This window comes from Salvelinus sp. IW2-2015, linkage group LG6.1 (genome assembly GCF_002910315.2).
Source record: "Salvelinus sp. IW2-2015 linkage group LG6.1, ASM291031v2, whole genome shotgun sequence".
Classification (NCBI taxonomy): domain Eukaryota; kingdom Metazoa; phylum Chordata; class Actinopteri; order Salmoniformes; family Salmonidae; genus Salvelinus; species Salvelinus sp. IW2-2015.
In genome coordinates, this window is record NC_036845.1 from 14038731 (window position 1) to 14060833 (window position 22103).

A 22103-nucleotide genomic window follows, 5' to 3' on the forward strand; every position below is an offset into this window, starting at 1 on the left:
GTCCTTGGCGAGCATCTTCCTGCATCTCTCTCCAGAATGAGCCTTCTTGAATCCAAATCAGTCAGGTTTCACCAGACTAGTCATCATCAACCTGAGACTGCACTTCTCTGTGTCACGTGAGAGGCGCTCCGACTGCTAAAAGCTAACTCTACTCTCCTCTGCTCGCATCCTTCCTAGACGCTATCGGCTGCCTTTGATAGCTGTGAACCATCAGATCACTCCTAACTCTCACCCCTCTCCGAAGCTGGGCAATCTCAGGGCGGCCTCACGGCTTGGATTGCGTCTAAACGCTGACAGGGTCGCTCCCTTACCAGGTGGCCTGGGAGAAATCTGTCTCCGGCACTCACGTGCTCTCACCACTGGTGTCCACCCAGGGCTCTGTTCTAGGCCCTCTCCTATTCGCGTGCATAAGAACACCAAGTCAGCGTTGGCCTCGGTATATCTCTCTCAACATGGTCTCTCCTAATCATTTGCTATGCCAGAACGACACACAATTATCTTCTCCTTTCCCCCCTCTGATAACCAGGTCCGCGTGAAATCGCATCTCTGCATGTCTGGCAGACATATCATGTGGGGATGACGGATCACACCGTCAAGCTGAACCTGCGGCAAGACGGAGCTGCTCTTCTCCCGGGGAAGGACTGCCCGTCCATTGATCTGCGCCATCCACGGGAGAACTCCCAATGTGTACCTCCGTGCCCGAGGAGTGCTAAGAACGCTTGAGGCGTGATCCTGGACAACACCGCATGTCGTTCTCAACTAACATCAAGGTGGTGACCCGTTCTATAGTAGGTCATGCTCACACGATTCGCAGAGTACGACCCTGACCTCACAGCAGGAAGCGGCAGCAGGTCCTAAATCCAGGCACTTGTCATACTCCCGTACTGGATTACAGCAAACTCGCTGTTGGCTGGGGCTCCCTGCCTGTGCATTAAACCCCTAGCAAACTCATCCAACGCCGCGCCACGTCTGGTGTTCAACTTTCACATAGATCTCTTCACGTCACCCGGAGGCCGCTACTCCGCTCTCTCCCACTGGCGTTCCAGTTGAAGCCTCCGCAATCCGCTACAAGACCTATGGTGCTTTGCCTACGGGAGCTGTGGAGGGGAAACGGCACCGGTCTGTCGTACCTTGCAAGGCTCCTGATCAGGCCGCCCTACACGACCAACGAGAGGGCAGCTTGCGTTCATGGCCAACGCGCGTCTGGCCTGCTCGCCTCCCTACCCTCTGAGGAAATACAGTTCATCCGCTAGCCCAGTCAATAACTGTATTCGGCTGCTCAGGGGGGGGGGGGGGGGTGGGGGGGGGGCGGGGGGGAAGGTGGGGGGGGGGGGAGTGGCACCGCGTCAATGGTGGAACAAACTCCCTCACTGACGCCAGGTCAGTCGCGGAGGAGTCCAATCAACCAACTTCCGGAGACACCTAGAAACCCACCTCTTTAAGGAATTACTAGGATAGGATAGAGAGGTAATCCTTCTAACCGCCACCCCCCTAATAAAAGAGTTAAGATGCACTCACTTGTAAATGGTTGTTCCACTTGGCCCATATCATAAGGTGAATGCACCAATTTGTAAGTCGCTCTGGATAAGAGCGTCTGATAAATGACTTAAATGTAAAGTAAATGTAATAAATGAGTATGTCGATAGTCAACATTATTAAAGTTGCATTATTTAGAAGTAGGCATTGTTTTAAGTGACTAGTGATCCATTTCATGAAAGTGTCCAGTGATTGGTCTCAAATGTAGGAAAGCAGCCTCTCTGAGTTAGTGTTGCTGGTTTAGCCAGCAGTCTGAGCGGCCTTGAGATATAAGCTGCTTTTAAATCTCTCGGTCCCACGCTTAATAGTAACATGCAATAAGTAACAGAGGACCCTGCATTAGGGTGAATTAGGAACTAACGCAAGCAAGGAGGCTAGGAGTACGTGGCAGCTTTTGTAATACCTAGTTCATAAATCTAAGCGAAGGTAGCGGGTGGTGTCTAAGGTATGTAATTTGGGAAAACGAATAAGCTTTGTTTCAATGGTAAAACAGAGCAAGCCAGATTGAAGAATTCGCAGGCTATTGGAGAGACGGGAGCAACCGACCTTCTCTTTGGCGACGCCGGCGGCTGCTTCAGGACCTGCTTTGAACCGTCTGCATCACGGTCTCGGTCCGCATGGCGCTGACCGACCGTACTCAGCTCACCAGCAACACTGCTCCTCCCTCACTAGGCAGTGGGGGATCACCTACACGACACACGTGCGCGAACATGGATCACAGACAGGGTAGAGACCATCTGGCGCACCGCATTAACCACACAATAACACAAAATGTATGTGTTTAGTAAAGTTTTGCCTGTCGATTTCTGGAGCTCACCTTGTTAAGCGGCAGAGGTCTTGAACTCTTCCTCTCGGTATCCTGCACGTAGGCGATATGCTGCCATGAAGTGGGCTCCGTGGTTCATAGGAGATGGGGCCTAGCAGCTCCAAGGATCTGCTGACGCAATTCTGAGAGAAAGAGGAAAGAATGGAGCACTCTAATACGCAGTGTCAGAAAATAAGACCGGCCGACGGGCAAGTGGACGATCCAATCCTCCTTTCAACAATGTTATGGTCGCTTGGGGAAACCCAGCATGTTGTGCAGAGCTTTTGTTCCAGTCAAGTGCTAATATTCCTTCAGTCCGAGATCCTCAAATCAGGAGTACTGGGCTGAAACAAAAAGACTGCACACCCTGTAAAAGGGTGCCCAGGAGAGGATAGTTTACGAGCTAGTAGGCATAAGCATTGTGCTGCACCACTATAACACTGCTACGGGTACACTACCATAAAAAAAGGTTTTAGATTGATTATATTGGAAGAACACTGATACGAGGTATCTTTTCACAGTATCGTGGCCCGTCGACGCCGACACTGAACTGGGTAAAAAGAGGGCCAAGAGGCTATTATCAATATGCCATATTCAGCCCCAGTTTTCCAGCAAGCTATGGGGATGAGATAGAGCCAGAGCAGCTCAGTACAGCTTGGTTAATTGGGCTGCGCCTGAGTACGATTCAGTAAAATGTGAAAAGAGCTTAGGTCAGGGTGTAGATGCAGGACCTTGGTGGAATAAATCCAGGGTTGATGTATGGAAGGTGGAATGCAGAGAGGCGGCGGCCCTGGCCGGTCAGAGCTGTCAGGACCCTGGTACAGGACGCTCCACAGCAGGGTTGACCGAGGACATGATGGTGTGGAGGATGGACGAGGAATCCCTTGAGCGGAGGCCCTAGACCGCCAGGATGCTTCTGGTCCACACTCGACCTGCAGCTGAGAGGAGAGATAGGACGTGGAGATACAGTCGCTATATGAAAGTCTGCACACCCCTTGCAGTCTTCACGTTATACATGCCTAAAAATTGCAACTGAAAAAGGGGGATTACATAGAAGTCTTTTTGCCACCTACCAACATACACAACCTACTCCACATTTTCAAGAGTTAAAGAAAACATGATAGAAACATTAACAAACTTAATAAAAAAATGTAAAAGGAAGATGTATGATTGGTATGTTCCTCACAGGACCCCCAGAGTTAACATTTGGTGGAAAACCAATGGCAGCCATTTTGTTTTGTAATGTCACAACTCAGAAATGTGGACGGGAGACATGATGGACAGCAATATTAAAACCTTGTCTCTACATTTCAAGCAGATTTCCAAGTCCGGACTGAGACTGGACTATTCAGGAACATCACCACCGTCTTCGAACCAGCCATTCTTGGTGTGTCTTTCGTTTAAAGGCTTGTGTAATGTCACAGACGTGACAAATAAGAACTCGTATCCCAAGAAGTTCAGTTTAGAAAACTAACAAATTGGGTTCCCTCTAAATTTTTTTTACCTGGGCTTTGCTCTTTCATATTTAATTTTGAGTCATGACAAACTCCCAGTCTGCCGGTGGACAAGCATACGCATAACTTGATTGCTGGCTACCACAATAGCCATGATAATAGCAATACGGTTTGGAATATTCGTCACATCAATGACCTCCCAACCAAATAATACTGAGCTTGGGCAATTTTGACAATAACAATGAAACATATGTTGCCCACTAAGTGCAAAGTTGGTACAAAGCGTATTCGAAGCAAAAGTGCTGATCCACCAAGACTTCACTAGGAATGTCCAGCACACGCAAATCCTGTGATTACAGGACAGAGTAAAAACACAGACTCATTTATACAAATACCACAAAGGATAGCAGGACGGTGATGTAAAAGAACAAACACACGTAGCTCTCTGAGAAAGAATGTAGGGAGGAATGAGTCATCAGAGTGCGTGGCAATGAAGGAGTCTTATCGACGTGTCAAATAAGTGACATTAGCATTAATCTATGCAAATATGACATGTCACCTGGTCTACCTTGGGCAAGTGCAGCGTGGCATGAACTAACGCACCTCAAACCATGGGATATCTGGGAGATGGGTCCAGTAGAGCGAGAGGAAGGGATGATGCGTCCAACTCTTGCGCAGTATAGTTAGAGATCAAATCATGGCGGGATGCACAAGGGCCATCCACTGAGGTCTGGAAGAGGGATAGTGGGGAAAGTGAATAAATTAATAGTCAGACGACACCATTTGGTATAAAAAACTAATTTGCCATAAAACAATGTCATGTTGTGCATAAGAATATACAGTAACAATGTAGATCTACAAAGGCAAATTAGGTCAAAGAGGGGGAATGTTGAAAGCGCAACTGCTGGTCAAGAGAGCCATCTGTGGCAGCATCACTCATTAAAGTGTCTTACAAACATTCCACTCTGCTACAAAGCAGATGTAAATCTATTGGCATGGATATAGTACATTAAATTAACCAAGTTCATCCTCAAAGACAAAATATTTTCACTTCAATCTAGGCTAGGTTCATGCAATTGGGCGACAAGATTTTCAAAGCGAACACTTGCAAAAATCTGCATAAAAGAATAATGCTATTTTCCCAACCAGTGGCGTTTCCACAAGCAACTGAGACTTGCTGGTGGATAAAAAAGCAGGAATGATGAAGTAGAGCACATAAAAAAGGTAACATTTTTTCTTCCTTAAAGGGATGGTTTGAGATTTTTGCAAATGAAGCCGGTTATCTACTTCCCCAAGAAAGCCAGATGAACTCGAGGATAACGGAATTTTTATGTCGGTTGAGTTTTGAGGAAGTTGCTAACTAAGCGCTAGCGCAATGAGACTGGAAGTTCTAATGGGAAAACAGCAAAGCATGCCAGATGTTCTGTAGACCTCAAGTCATTGCGACTAACGCTAGTTAGCATTGGCCACAAACTAAACATCTAAGCTTCCTTCATAACTGGATCAGAAGACAGACGTAAAAATGGATCCCACGACTTTAATGATTTCGGGGAAATAGATTAAAGGGCTTCAATTGCCACTATCCCTTTAAAATGTTCAAGTACGAATAGAAATATACAGTTCAATGTGTCACGCCTTTTCAACCGTAACCGGATGGTTTAGGTCACAAAACGGTTGCGGACCCACTATGGTTCTTGGCACATGCCACTGTAGACAACAGTTTGCAAGATGCCTATATGAAATTGACATTATTACGGAAGCAATCAATTATATTTGTCAAAATGGCAGCAAGCACCGATTAATCATGTCCACCAGAAGAAGACCAGTGATATTTTTGTAAAGGCTCACCAAGCTCGTCACCTACGTGCACTTTCACAACCTTTTGAAAGTTCCATCAACAATAACTGGATCACCTGTGCCTAATAACTGCAATGCTTTTTCTTCCGAGTCGAGGGGAGGACCACAACAAATACCATTGCGTGCTCGCAAGTTTACTTTGGTTATTTATATCAAATATTTTGCGCCATATAAATCCACATTTACTGATCACAAAAAAAGGTTCCACCATGTCGAATCAAACAAATTGGGTCCCCCGACAATTTATGAAATTTCCAACATTTCATGTTCCATTAGCCCGGTCGTGATATCAGGTCCAATGTACATGAAATGGTTGGATGGAAACCTGGTTACTGACACAATCTTGCTTGCAATTTGCTTCACACGCAGATCCGGAACAAAATTTTTACCAACTTTTACATTTCAGGTATGAGCAGAACACTTTTATCCAGAAGTGACTTACATCAGTGCATTCCACGAAGTACGGTAAGACCCTAAAACCACACACAAATCCTTCAATACAGCCACTACCATCGTCCTGTGGACGACAAAGGTAACAGTGGTGTGGTTTTATAATGGCTAACCAGTAGTGAGATGGAATGGTTGGATATGGATTGTCCTCAGCACCATTTAAAAATGCCAAGCTCTATCGGCCTATAATAAAACTAATCTCTATAGCAGTCTACCTGAAGTGTCTGTGGACTGGCGGTTTCATAGCGGTACTGCTTGAATGAGGTTATCCAGGTTCCTGACAGAGCTGCAGTGTGACCGTGAGGCACCACCCCTGCTAACTGGCTAGGTAACCTCGACAATTACTCTAGACTACACAATTATCTTGGATACAAAGACGGCTATGTAGCCAGCTAAGATCAAACAAACATATCACATATATATACTGTATTTTATACCATCTACTGCATCTTGCCTATGCCGCTCGGCTATTGCTCATCCATATACTTATATGTACATATTCTCATTCACCCCTTTAGATTTGTGCGTATTAGGTAGTTGGGGAATTGTTAGATGACTTGTTAGATATCACTGCACTGTCGGAACTAGAAGCACGAGCATTTCGCTGCACTCGCATTAACATCTGCTAACCATGTGTATGTGACCAATACATTTTGATTTGATTGGACAGATACCATCTTATTGTCACAGTATATCAAAGTAAACTGGCAGCTTCCCTGCCACGACCTCTTTGTGTTCTAATGAAATGTAATTCAGTTCAGTGTCACCTCTTCCTCAACCCTCTCTCTCACTCGTCTTCCCTCTTTCTCACCGTAGAAGCATCTGTCTCTGGAGGTGTGCATGCTGCAGTTCTTCTATGCCTACGTTCAGAGGTGAGACCCAACAGCCCTCCTCCACCTGTCTGTCGAGCGCGTTGAGCAGAGATAGCAAATATATGAGATGTTGGCGATGAAAAAATCCATGTGAATCCTCAGACAGTCGATCAGTTTGAGTTTTCCCTCTTTTGTAGTTTAGTTCATGTGATGTCATGTTCAGTTTGACGTTTTTGTACGTCAAGTGTAGAATCAAATTGATTTCATTTCGGATAAAACCCCTGAATTTCGTTACTTTGGTAGTCCAATTCATTGAGTTCTGTAGCGTTACTAAACTGTTTATTAAGGTATCTGACTTAAATTAGTACTTGACCCATCATTAGAACATTGTTTGTGACTGTATCCTGCTTGTCTGTCTATGTAGGATCCCTGTGTCCAGTCTGGTGGACAGTTGGCCATCTCTGCTGGCCCTGCTGAAGGACTCGGTACAGCTGGGGCTGCCTGCTCCTGGACAGTTCCTCATACTGGGGTTAGACCGCACACACACACACACACACACACACACACACACACACACACACACCAGCTCCCGGGTGGCGCAGCGATCTAAGGCACTGCATCTCAGTGCAAGAGGCGTCACTACTGTCCTTGGTTCGAATCCAGGCTGTATCACATCCGGCCGTGATTGGGAGTCCCATAGGGCGCCACACAATTTGCCCAGTGTCGTCTGGGTTTGGCCGGGGTAGGCAGTCATTGTAAATAAAAATTTGTTCTTAACTGACTTGCCTAGTTAAATAAAATAAATACAAATTATACCAGGCACTACCCCTAGCGATCAAGCTACCGAAGACCAGTCCATTTCAATAAGGGAAAGAAGACACAAGGATACATTTAAGCAATAAGGCCCGAGGAGGTGTGGTATATGGCCAATATACCACAGCTAAGGGGTGTTCTTACGCACCATGCAACGCGGAGTGCCTGGACACACCCCTTAGCCGTGGTATATTGGCCATATACCACAAATCCCCAGGTGCCTTATTACAATTATAATCTGCTTACTAAAGTAATTAGAGCACTTGATATACCACAGCTGTCAGCCAATCAGCATTCAGGGCTCGAACCACCCAGTTTATAATTAGCTAATCGTCGTCGGAGGAGGAGGGAGAATCTTGCAAGCTAGCTTTGACACTGTGCTGAATACTCGAATATCCAACGTGACGTTGTGAGCCTGTTGTTTGGAAGTTACAACCACAAAAGGGGAGAGCTCTGGGATTCCTTACTATAACTGCGCTTTGCAACACTCTCTGAGACTCTGCCCTCTCTCACTTCCAACATCACTCCCGTCCCCTTATCTACCCTGTATAATACGCAGCCACCAGACTAACCTATCCATCTGTCTCTTCCCCAGAGTTCTGAATGAGTTCATCCTCAAGAACCCGAACCTGGAGAGCAAGAAGGACCAGCGGGAGCTGCAGGTAAGCCTCAGTCCCATGCAAAAGGATTCACTATTATTTTATCTTAAAGATGACATAATTCACAATTCTTATCTCCTAGAAAATATAAGATAATATTCATCGAGGTAAGCCCCATCGAGGACCACTTTGGAATCAAGTGTTTTGAATAATACTTGTATGTGTTATCTTCCGGGAATACAATGTACATATTGCTGAACATGTTTTTATCCAAATAAATTCAATTCAAGAGTTTCGTTCCATTATTTACCCCAGCATACCAATTAGATTGAAGCAATGTATTGGGCATGCGTTTTATTTAAGTTGTATGGTAGTATGGGTATTGTAATGAAGCCGGTATGATTATTCACTGTCTGTGTCCGTGTGTATGTGCAGGATGTGACCCACAAGGTGGTGGAGGCCATCGGAACCATCGCAGGCTCCTCTCTGGAACAGACCACCTGGCTGAGGAGGAACCTGGAGGTCAAGGCGTCGCCACAGATCACGGTGGACGGGACCAGCCTGGAGCAAGACGTAGAGGGTAGGAGCGATGAGAGGACCCTGGCTGTCTGTGCTAGTTGTGTACAATATGTCAGCTTCGTGTTCATTGGGGCACCAAATTCTTATTGGACAACTCCAGGGTAGTCCCTCCCTGTTTCAGTCCTTTTTCTTCTGTTTGGTCCCTAATGAACACAACCTTAATTGGGAATGTGCCGATTTTAGAGGTGTTTCTTGTGTGACTGAATGTATGGCTGTGTTTCAATATCCACACTATCATACCACTTAGAATGACCCAATGTATTGGGAATGCATTCAAACTGGTAGGTTATGTTAGTGTGGATATTTGATCGTGCTCACGTACAGCGTGCGTCTGCATGTGTGTCTGTGCTGCGTATGATGTGTCACTAACGGTGTGTGTGTGTTTCAGATCTAATGCTCACAGTGATGGAGGCATCCAGCTTCACTCCATCAGTGTACAGCGTTCACGCCCTCACACTGCTAGCGGAGGTAAAACACCAAGCACTCTGTCTGGCCGTCTTGTCTGTCGGGGTGTGTCCGTCCATCCGTGCGTCCTCTCCACTCACGGCTAACAACAGCCTTGCTTTCTGCTGTTAGGACCCACACACGGTCTACTTGCACTCAGCTGATTTACGATCAGCTCTCCCTCCCCCAGGCCCAACCTCAATCACTATTAGCAAAGCAATAAATCCTTCCTTGGACACTGTCGCTGGTGAAGCCAAATATAACCGGAGGCACTAACTGTGCCTCTCTTGCTTTAGTGTTATAACCAGACCTTGTTTAGGCTTATGTCACTCTCATGTGACCTGTTTACTCATTGCAGTGTGTGTTTATTGGTCGGTTTATGTCTGCTGTAGTGCAAGGATGTATCTTTAAAGCAAACCGCAACGTGCACGGTTTTATAGTACTTTTTAGTCTAGTACGCTGTTGCCATGTATCCTATCTGAACAGTGCCGAGTATTGAGAGTAGGGATTGTGTGTTGTCAGGTGCTGGCCCATCTCCTAGACATGGTGTTCTACAGTGATGAGAAGGAGAGGGTGATCCCCCTACTGGTGAACATTATGCACTATGTCGTGCCCTACCTCCGCAACCACAGGTAGGGATGGACCAGCCAATACACTCCACTCCACATGCCCATGGGATCTGCCTAGGAAACACTCCCAAGCAGTATAACTAGGGCCCAGTATTTCCTGGTCTAGTCACATCTCTAATGTGCACTGTGTCTCTGTGCCCTCTTCCTTGGCAGTGCCCACAACGCCCCCAGCTACCGGGCGTGTATCCAGCTGCTGAGCAGCCTGAGTGGGTACCAGTACACCCGGCGGGCCTGGAAGAAAGAAGCCTTCGACCTCTTCATGGACCACACCTTTTTCCAGATGGATTCCTCCTGTGTCAGCCAGTGAGTTGAGAATTGTCGAGTGCGTGGGGGAGGGGACGGGGGTTGTGTATTCTTGTTATATGTGCTTCACATGATAGGATTCTATCTGACATCCTCTCCTGCATTTTCCAGTTGGAGAGCCATCGTTGATCATCTTATGACTCACGACAAGACCACGTTTAGAGATCTTATGAGTACGTTTAATTAGTAGCCTGATTCTTCTAATTGAGCATTTCTGTGTGTATATAATTTCTGTGTATAGTTATCTGTGAGGTTTTCCAGGTAAATATATGGGTAGATTTTATATTCTAACTGTTATAGCATAGTAGTTAAGGCGTGTGTGTGTCTGCAGCTCGTGTGGCGGTGGCTCAGAGCAGCTCTCTGAATCTGTTCTCTAACCGAGACGCAGAGCTGGAGCAGAGAGCCATGCTGCTCAAACGCCTGGCCTTCACCATCTACAGCAGCGAGGTGGACCAGTACCAGAAATACCTGCCTGACATACAGGGTAAACACACACACGCACATGCAGACAGGCACGCACACAAACACACAGCTTACAAACACACACACACTACTAAGACACAAACGCACACATCCTTCTGTTTTCAAATATTTACACACACACAGCGGATGGCGTATTGACTTATACGAGTGTGTGTGTTTCCCCCGTCAGAGCGGCTGGTGGAGAGTCTGCGTCTGCCCCAGGTGCCCATCCTCCATGCCCAGGTGTTCTTGTTCTTCAGAGTTCTACTGCTGCGCATGTCTCCTCAACACCTCACCTCACTGTGGCCCACCATGATCACCGAACTGGTGAGAGACGCTAGAGCACGCTACAAAACACACGCCGCAACAACAAAAAAACGGACGCGCTTAGTCAGACACAAGCGACAACTGCCGATGAACAGCCTGATGAAGGCCTACGCCCCAAAACACCTCTGCGTTTGTTTGTCCTGCTGTTTATAAATATTTCGATAGAATTTCCTAGAATCAACGTCGGCTTTTTAAGTAAAGTAATGGGTGTCTTGATTGGATAAGTAAGCCCCGCTGTTGTTCTCACAATACTTTGTTGTGGCTATCATCCCCTTTTGTCTCAAACTACTGTACTATAGATCGTTGACCAAGATAATAGATTGTTATATATAACCCTAACAGTGTGTGGCTCTTCTCCTATTTACTTACCTATGTATTTCCTCCTTCTCAGGTTCAGGTCTTTTTACTCATGGAGCAGGAGCTTACTGCAGACGAGGACATGTCAAGGTAACTGTCAATCCACCAAATGGGAGTGGACATGGATTAATACATGGCAATGAGAGAATGTGTGTTTTTCCTGCCGTAGATATTATGTGACCTGATGATGATGGATTGGATTGATTGAGTTTCAGGTGCTCAACGCACTTTAGATTGTACGGTGGGGAATACTTCCGCTGCCAATGTGTATCTTCAACCTGGGTGACTTTGTAGGGCTGGTTTCCTGGACACAGATTAAGAGTAGACCTGAATTTAAAAGCATGTTCAATGGAGATTCTCCGTTGGAAGTGCGTTTGAGTCCAGGGCTAGGTTTAATCTGTGTCTAGGAAACTGGTCCGTTCCATCTGAGTCTATGCTGTGTGTATGCGTTGGGTCATGTTTCCATCTGGGTTTGACCTGTAGGACGTCGGGTCCATCGGTGGCTGGCCTGGAGACCACCTACTCTGGAGGGAACGGTTTCTCCACCTCCTATAACAGCCAGCGCTGGCTCAACCTCTACCTGTCTGCCTGCAAACTGCTGGACCTGGCCCTGGCCCTGCCCTCAGAGAGCCTGCCCCAGTTCCAGATGTGTGTACTAACCCACTACTCCTGCCTGGATTCATACACTCACATACAGTACATTTATCTGAAGACTGTAGTGCACACTGCACTCTTTCCTTTAGATTGTTTGGAAGGTATAAAAGGTTTAAGCGCAGATTGTGTTTCATAACACATGAAAGTATGTTGCGTCACTTTTACCCAAAGAGGTCCTCAAGCCTTTTCACACTATCGTACAGAACGAAATCATTCAGTGATGGCTCATATATTTTCCTGTCACTTTGTCCTTTCCGTCATAAATTGTGTGTGTTTTGCTCAGAGGTGTGAAAAGGTTTATGTGTGTAATATTTGGGCATTGGTTGCGTTCTTTCCCAGGTACCGCTGGGCCTTTATCCCCGAGGCATCTGATGACTCGGGCCTGGAGGTGAGACGACAGGGGACCCACCAGAGAGAGTTCAAGCCCTACGTTGTCCGACTAGCCAAGCTGCTGAGGAAACGAGCCAAGGTAACTGCTCTGGTCCACCTTCAGAGCAACATAACGCAAGGCTGGACATAGACACACATTAGCAAAAGTGACCAATCGCAATGACCATGGTAACTTTAGCTATTACCGACATTTGGGACAACTTAGTGTACCCCTAAGGCCAGTAGTGTAGCAGCCTGGACACAGCAGGCTGAAAATCTTTTCCGGAGGCCGTCAGTGGGCGAACATCAGCCGCAGTCCCCGCGGTGTGTTCCATGGGCCACCTGCCGGGTGGTCAAGAGTGATGGCAGTCTTTCAAGATTCAACATGTAGAATCTTGGATGAGCTTCAGGGCTAGCTTTAAACCCTTGAGCCAATCAGAGCGATAGCGCGCTTTCCCCACGTGACAACAAAAATGAAACTTGAGAAATGTAATTGTCAGCTGTGTTCCAGCATGTTTTGTACCTAATTTGGAAAAAAATTAAAATTCTGGCAGACAATCCAGTCAGATAATGGCACACCAACAAAGCACATACAGTTGAAGTCAGAAGTTTACATACACTTAGGTCGTTTTTCAACCACTCCACAAATTTCTTGTTAACAAACTATAGTTTTGGCAAGTCGGTTAGGACATCTACTTTGTGCATGACACAAGTAATTTTTCCAACAATTGTTTACTGACAGATTATTTCACTTATAATTCACTGTATCACAATTCCAGTGGGTCAGAAGTTTACATACACTAAAATTGACTGGGCCTTTAAACAGCTTGGAAAATTCCAGAAAATGATGGCTTTAGAAGCTTCTGATAGTCTAATTGACATCATCTGAGTCAATTGGAGGTGTACCTGTGGATGTATTTCAAGGCCTACCTTCAAACTCAGTGCCTCTTTGCTTGACATCATGGGAAAATCAAAAGAAGTCAGCCTAGACCTCAGAAAAAAAATTGTAGACCTCCACAAGTCTGGTTCATCCTTGGAAGCAATTTCCAAACACCTGAAGGTACCACGTTCATCTGTACAAGCAATAGTACGCAAGTATAAACACCATGGGACCACGCAGCCGGCATACCACTCCGGATGGAGACGCGTTCTGTCTCCTAGAGATGAGCGTACTTTGCTGCGACTTTTTGGAGAAATGTCTGATGGTCTGATGAAACAACAATAGAACTGTTTGGCCACAATGACCAATGTTATGTTTGGAGGAAAAATGGGGAAGATTGTAGGCCGAGAACACCATCCCAACCGTGAAGCACAGGGGTGGCAGCATCATGTTGTTGGGGTGCTTTGCTGCAGCAGGGACTGGTGCACTTCACAAAATAGATGGCATCATGAGGATGGAAAATTGTGGATATACTGAAGCAACATCTCAAGACATCAGTCAGGAAGTTAAAGCTTGGTCGCAAAAGGGTCTTCCAAATGAAGAATGACCACAAGCATACTTACAAAGTTGTGGCAAAATGGCTTAAGGACAACAAAGGCAAGGTATTGGAGTGGCCATCACAAAGCCCTGACCTCAATCTTATAGAAAATTTGTGGGCAGAACTGAAAATGCGTGCGCGAGCAAGGAGGCCTACAAACCTGACTCAGTTACACCAGCTCTGTCAGGAGGAATGGGCCAAAATTCACCCAACTTATTGTGGGAAGCTTGTGGAAGGCTACTCGAAACGTTTGTCCCAAGTTAAACAATTTCAAGGCAATGCTACCAAATACTAATTGAGTGTATGTAAACTTCTGACCCACTGGGAATGTGATGGAAGAAATAAAAGCTGAAATAAATAATTCTCTCTACTGTTATTCTGACATTTCACATTCTTAAAATAAAGTGGTGATCCTAACTGAACTAAGAAAGTACATTTTTACAAGGATTAAATGTCAGGAATTGTGAAAAACTGAGTTTAAATGTATTTGGCTAAGGTGTATGTAAACTTCTGACTTCAACTGTACATATATATTTTTTTTAAGAAACGTCCTCTCACTGTCAACTGGGTTTATTTACAGCAAACTTAACATGTGTAAATATTTGTATGAACATAAGATTTAACAACTGAGACATAAACTAAACAAGTTCCACAGACATGTGACTAACAGAAATTGAATTATGTGTCCCTGAACAAAGGGAATGGGGGGGTCAAAATCAAAAGTAACAGTCAGTATCAGGTGTGGCCACCAGCTGCATTAAGTACTGCAGTGCATCTCCTCATCATGGACTGCACCAGATTTGCCAGTTATTGCTGTGAGATGTTACCCCACTCTTCCACTAAGGCACCTGCAAGTTAACTTACATTTCTGGGGGGAATGGCCCTAGCCCTCACCCTCCAATCCAACAGGTCCCAGACGTGCTCACTGGGATTGAGATCCGGGCTCTTCGCTGGACATGGCAGAACACTGACATTCCTGTCTTGCAGGAAATCATGCACAGAACGAGCAGTATGGCTAGTGGCATTGTCATGCTGGAGGGTCATGTCAGGATGAGCATGCAGGAAGGGTAACACATGAGGAGGATGTCTTCCCAGTAACACACAGCGTTGAGATTGCCTGCAATGACAACAAGCTCAGTCCGATGATGTTGTGACACACCGCCCCAGACCATGATGGACCCCCCACCTCCAAATTGATCCCGCTCCAGAGTACAGGCCTCGGTGTAGCGCTCATTTCTTCGACGATAAGCGCAAATCCGACTATCACCCCTGGTGAGACAAAACCGCGACTCGTCAGTGAAGAGCACTTTTTGCCAGTCCTGTCTGGTCCAGCGACGGTGGGTTTGTGCCCATAGGCGACGTTGATGCCAGTGATGTCTGGTGAGGACCTGCCTTACAACAGGCCTACAAGCCCTCAGTCCAGCCTCTCTCAGCCTATTGCGGACAGTCTGAGTACTGATGGAGGGATTGTTCGTTCCTGGAGTAACTTGGGCAGTTGTTGCCGTCCTGTACCTGTCCCGCAGGTGTGATGTTTGGATGTACCGATCCTGTGCAGGTGTTGTTACATGTGGTTTGCCACTGCGAGGACGATCAGCTGTCCATCCTGTCTCCCTGTAGCGCTGTCTTAGAGGTCTCACAGTGCGGACATTGCAATTTATTGCCCGGCCACATCTGCAGTCCTCATGCCTCCTTGCAGCATGCATACGGCATGTTCACACAGATGAGCAGGGACCCTGGGCATCTTTCTTTTGGTGTTTTTCAGAGTCAGTAGAAAGGCCTCTTTAGTGTCCACAATTTTCATAACTGTGACCTATTTGGATTTTTACGAATTATCTTTGAAAGACAGGGTCCTGAAAAAAGGACGTTTATTTTATTGCTGAGTTTAATATGTGTAGTCATAGCTATATAAAGTCACAGCTCTTTGCTCATTCTGCTGTCATCTGTTTCCATCCCATAGAAGAACCCAGAGGAGGACTGTTCCCTGCGTACTCTGTCCTGGGAACCGGGCCACCTCACCCTGACACTCTACATGATCCGCAGTATGGAGCAGCTCCTCCCTTTCTTCAACCTGCTCAGCCAGGTGTTCAACAGTAAGGCCAGCAGCCGCAATGCCGCCCCCAGCCACTCTGGGCCCTCCTTCCCCAACAAGGAGGGCAAGCTGGAGAGCCAAAAAGTGTTCTGGAGCCGGGCACGGCAGAACATTGAGGAGATGGTGGAGAAAGACTTTCTAGAGGGCCTTATCAAGACGTGAACACGAGGGACAGAGGGAAATGTATTTTCCGAAGGGAAATAAATAAATTAAAAACACTAGTGAATTAAACTCATCTTGTATATAAGGGAACATATTAGGGACATAAACCATGGGAACTAAAAATAAATCAAGTTTGTACATTTTTTTTCTTCTATTTATAATGACTGTATTTTACTTTTCAAAGGCTTTTAATTATTTGTATATACAGGGCAGCTGTGAAGACTGACTGACAGTTTGTGTAAGACCTCTCTGGGACAATGTGAAGATGCTGTGCAATTCTATATTGTTGTGACTTACTGAATTAAAGACTTATCATGAGATCTACATGCCCTGTGTGTCTCGGTCTCACCCTCACCATGGACAGACACGTTATTTGAAATGGTTTGAGCATCATAGAGAGTGGAATGCACTTAAAGGTCCAGTGCAGTTGTTTTTATCTCAATATCACATTTTTGTTTAGCAATTAAGTACCTTACTGTGATTGTTTTCAATTAAAATTGTCTAAAAATAGTAATAGCTTCTTGGCAAAGAGCAATTTCTCAAGCAAGAATTTTCGCTAGGACTGTCTGGAAGTGGAGAGGGGAAAACTGAAAGCTAGCTGTTATTTGCGAAGAGGTTTGGAACTCTCTTTCTTATTGGTCTATTCACCAGTCAGGCCAAAACTCCATCCCACCAAAACAGGCTGATATTTCACACTGTCTTTTCAAACTGCTCTCACACCAAAAGTGTGTGGCAATATAAAACTGGGCTTTAACATGTTCTCTCTCATATTGTACATAAATAGTCTGATGTGGGCCATTTGTATGCATCATTTCATGTATAGGGTTGGGGATGACTAATAGAATGAATAACTAGAATGTTGACACACATTTTGGCCAGTTACATCCACCACTTTGTGAAATATGATATTAGATAGATTTGAAAAAGACCAAAACTACAATGAAATTTGTATATTAAGACTAATACATTCCTCTACAAGGTTTTGCAGCAGGAGGACTTTTTGGAAGTCTTCCTCAGGCATGAAAACATCCTCACAAAGAGTGAGCGCTTTCGTGGTTTCTTCTGTGGTTGAGAGGTAGAGTTTCTGGAAATATATACGGTACTAGGCAAGAGAGAGGGCTGACATGAACATGAATTTGTGTCTATCAAACATTTCTCTCCCAACTTTTCTGTTTACTGTAATGACTGTCCATGTTGAGGCATTGGAAGTACAGTCGTGGCCAAAAGTTTTGAGAATGACACAAATATTAATTTTCACAAAGTCTGCTGCCTCAGTTTGTATGATGGCAATTTGCATATACTCCAGAATGTTATGAAGAGTGATCAGATGAATTGCAAAGTCCCTCTTTGCCATGCAAATTAACTGAATCCCCCAAAAACATTTCCACTGCATTTCAGCCCTGCCACAAAAGGACCAGCTGATATGTCAGTGATTCTCTCGTTAACACAGGTATGAGTGTTGATGAGGACAAGGCTGGAGATCACGCTGTCATGTTGATTGAGTTCCAATAACAGACTGGAAGCTTCAAAATGAGGTTGGTGCTTGGAATCATTGTTCTTCCTCTGTCAGTCATGGTTACCTGCAAGGAAACACGTGCCGTCATCATTGCTTTGCACAAAAAGGGCTTCACAGGCAAGGATATTGCTGCCAGGAAGATTGCACCTAAATCAACCATTTGTCGGATCATCAAGAACTTCAAGGAGAGCGGTACAATTGGTGTGAAGAAGACTTCAGGGCGCCCAAGAAAGTCCAGCAAGCGCCAGGACCGTCTCCTAAAGTTGATTCAGCTGCGGGATCGCTGCACCACCAGTACAGAGCTTGCTCAGGAATGGCAGCAGGCAGTTGTGCGTGAAGTGAAGACGTTTAGAGGATGGCCTGGTGTCAAGAAGGGCAGCAAAGAAACCACTTCTCGCCAGGAAATCATCAGGGACAGACTGATATTCTGCAACAGGTACAGGGATTGGACTGCTGAGAATTTTTCTCATTTTCTCTGATGAATCCCCTTTACGATTGTTTGGGGCATCCGGAAAAAGCTTGTCCGGAGAAGACAAGGTGAGAGCTACCATCAGTCCTGTGTCATGCCAACAGTAAAGCATCCTGAGACCATTCATGTGTGGGGTTGCTTCTCAGCCAAGGGAGTGGGCTCACTCACAATTTTTCCAAAGAACACAGCCATGAATAAAGAATGGTACCAACACATCCCCCGAGAGCAACTTCTCCCAACCATCCAGGAACAGTTTGGTGACAAATAATGCCTTTTCCATTATGATGGAGCACCTTGCCATAAGGCAAAAGTGATAAGTGGCTTGGGGAACAAAACATTGATATTTTGGGTCCATGGCCAGGAAACTCCCCAGACCTTAATCCCATTGAGAACTTGTGGTCAAGCCTCAAGAGGCAGGTGGACAAACAAAACCCCACAAATTCTGACAAACTCCAAGCATTGATTATGCAAGAATGGGCTGCCATCAGTCAGGATGTGGCCCAGAAGTTAATTGACAGCATGCCAGGGCGGATTGCAGAGGTCTTGAAAAAGAAGGGTKAACWSRYKAWATWMWSWCTRTGRATCAACTTCATGTAATTGTCAATAAAAGCCTTTGACACTTATGAAATGCTTGTAATTATACTTGAGTATTCCATAGTAACATCTGACAAAAATATCTAAAGACACTGAAGCAGCAAACTTGATGAAAATTAGTATTTGTGTCATTCTCAAAACTTTTGGGCACGACTGTACATTGAAGGCCCGAGACATTCTTGATTGGCAGATTAAAATGTAAAGATTGTTTCATTTTATGTACACAGTTGAACATAACCATATACTAAAGGGGTCTTAATGTATGGAAATGCAGTAGTCATCCTCGTGGACAATCTTAGCCTGGTCCCGTGCTGCATCTGAGGCCTGGCTGTTCTTTATATATATACAGTGCCTTTGGAAAGTATTCAGATCCCTTCACTTTTTTCACATGTTTTTAGGTTACAGCCTAAATAGTTTTTTTCCCCTAATCAATCCACACACAATACTCCATAATGACAAAGCAAAATCTTATTTTTTTTTTTTTTTTTGCTAATTATCTTTAATAAAACTGATGTCACATTTACATAACTATTCAGACCCTTTACTCAGTACTTTGTTAAAGCACCTTCGGCAGCGATTACAGATTTGAGTCTTCTTGGGTGTGACGCTAAAAGTTTGGCACACCTGTATTTGGGGAGTTTCTCCCATTCTTCCTTCAAGTCCGGGCTCTGGCTGGGCCACTTAAGGACATTCAGAGACTTGTCCTGAAGCCACTCCTACGTTGTCTTGGCTGTGTGCTTAGGGTCATTGTCCTGTTGCAAGCTGAACCTTCGCCCCAGTCTGAGGTCCTGAGTACTCTGGAGCAGGTTTTCATCAAGGATCTCTCTGTACTTTGCTCCATTCATCTTTGCTTCGATCCTGACTAGTCTCCCAGTCCCTGCCGCTGAAAAACATCCCCATAGCATGATGATGCTGCTTCAATCAATCAATCAAATTTATTTATAAAGCCCTTTTTACATCAGCCGATGTCACAAAGTGCTATACAGAAACCTAGCCTAAAACCGCAAACAGCAAGCAATGCGGATGTAGAAGTACGGTGGCTAGGAAAAACTCCCTAGAAAGGCTGTCGTGACGTTGGTACCATTAATGAGATGAGGATTTTTTAATCAAATCAATTAACTATATTTACTTATTACGATGATTAAATTAATCATGTAACAATGAACTCATTAGCAATCTTGGGGCACCATGGAAAAAGTTTGTTTAATGAGTTACCGTTTCCCGAATGAACTCTAAAGATATAAATACACTACCGTTCAAAGGTTTGGGGTCACTTAGAAATGTCCTTGTTTTTGAAAGAAAAGCTAAATTGTTGTCCATTAAAATAACATCAAATTGATCAGAAATACAGTGTAGACATTGTTAATGTTGTAAATGACTATTGTAGCTGGAAACGGCAAATTTCTTATGGAATATCTACATAGGCGTACAGAGGCCCATTATCAGCAACCATCACTCCTGTGTTCCAATGGCACGTTGTGTTAGTTAATCCAAGTTTATCATTTTAAAAGGCTAATTGATCATTAGAAAACACTTTTGCAATTATGTTAGCACAGCTGAAACTGTTGTTCTGATTAAAGAAGCAATAAAACTGGCCTTCTTTAGACGAGTTGAGTATCTGGAGCATCAGCATTTGTGTGTTCGATTACAGGCTCGAAATGGCCAGAAACAAAGGACTTTCTTCTGAAACTCGACAGTCAATTCTTGTTCTGAGAAATGAATTGCCAAAGAACTGAAGATCTTGTATAACGCTGTGTACAACTCCCTTCACAGAACAGCGCAAACTGTCTCTAACCAGAATAGAAAGAGGATTGGGAGGCACCGGTGCACAACTGAGCAAGAGGAAAAGTACATTAGAGTGTCTAGTTTGAGAAGACGCCTCACAAGTCCTCAACTGTCAGCTTCATTAAATAGTACCAGCAAAACACCAGTCTCAACGTCAACAGTGAAGAGGTGACTCCGGGATGCTGGCCTTTTAGGAACAGTTGCTAAGAAAAAGCCATATCTCAGACTGGCCAATAAAAATAAAGATTAAGATGGGCAAAATAACACAGACAGTGGACAGAGGAACTCTGCCTAGAAGGCCAGCATCCCGGAGTCGCCTCTTCACTGTTGACGTTGATGCTGGTGTTTTGCGGGTACTATTCAATGAAGTTGAGGGCTTGTGAGGTGTCTGTGAACCCAAACCTTTGAACGATAGTGTATATTGTTATACCAATCATCCATGAATTATCATTATTACCTCATCAGTCTCATTCTGAATTTTGTTGACTTCAAATCTGCACGAACCATGATGAATCAGCGATACACAAATTGGCTTAATTATTTATTTACTAACTAAATAATCACACAGAATTACATAAACACACACACAGGATAGATTATACATTGGTTACTAACATGATGCAATGAAAAGTCCCTAGTGGACTAGCCCGATATGACGGCTTGTTACACAATGAAAGGGGGCGAGAAGAAAGAGCGGGAGGAGGGGAGACAAAGGAATTCAACTATCGAACATGAAGTTGAATAATACGCTCATCGTAAATGTGAATATTTAGCACCCAAACAACCGCTCGTTCTGATTTAGAAATGCAAAGTACATATTTACGCTTGTATGTCTTTGTCGTCTCTTTCTGGTGAAATCAATCTGTCCATCTGTGGAGAGTAGTTCATCAGAAGTCTCTGGTTGTCCACCAGAGGTCACCATGTCCTTAGTAGTTGTAGTAGGTTGGTCTCGGAGTGTCTGTTAGAACATATCTTCCAGAGGTGTACCACACGGTGTTCAGTGGGCTTTATTCTTCACTCTGTTGGTTTAGAATAGATACCCTAGAGATACCTATAGTGGTGAGAGGAAATTGTTCTTTGTCTCTCGTCTTCGGTCGAGTTTCCTAGGCTAACAGTGCATCAACAGCTGCAGACTGAATGTTCCTGTGCAGTCTTCTTCTTCTTCTTCTTCTTCTTCGAGAGAGAGAGTTTCAGCGGGTATTACCATTTTCTGGTATTGTAGTTTCAAACCTTTTTGCCATATCCAGCTCGCGCTGTACTTTGGCTGGTCTTTAGTTTTAAACCATTTCTCAGCCGTGTAGCCGCCGCTTCACGCTGTCTGGTCTGGTGGAGATTTTCTTCTTCTCTGTTGAAAGTTTCAGAGTTTCTAACCATTTCGTAACTTTCAGCTCACGCTGTTGGTCACGCTGGTCTAATATGTTAATTCTTCAGCGAGTCCTTTTAAGCACTCGCCTTGGAGGGCGGTTCCATCACGTTGCCACAATGTCTGTGCACACGTGGGCGTGGTTACTGACTTGGCAAAAGTCTTTTGATGTTACAGTATTACCTCATTGAGAAGGA

At 44.9% G+C, this 22103-nt stretch overlaps 1 protein-coding gene across 1 annotated transcript; it reads left to right on the forward strand.

Moving 5' to 3' along the window:
- Positions 1-576: 576 nt before the first annotated feature.
- LOC111965146 (protein DOP1A) lies at positions 577-16503 on the forward strand. The gene is made up of 15 exons (XM_023989164.2): positions 577-687; positions 6919-6974; positions 7339-7443; positions 8323-8389; positions 8762-8906; positions 9294-9373; positions 9872-9981; positions 10132-10281; positions 10393-10454; positions 10613-10765; positions 10934-11070; positions 11462-11517; positions 11911-12075; positions 12421-12550; positions 15886-16503. Exons 1-15 carry the CDS (start codon positions 577-579, stop codon positions 16177-16179), a joined length of 1821 nt encoding a protein of 606 aa, XP_023844932.2. The 3' UTR covers positions 16180-16503.
- The last annotated feature ends 5600 nt before the right edge of the window (positions 16504-22103 follow it).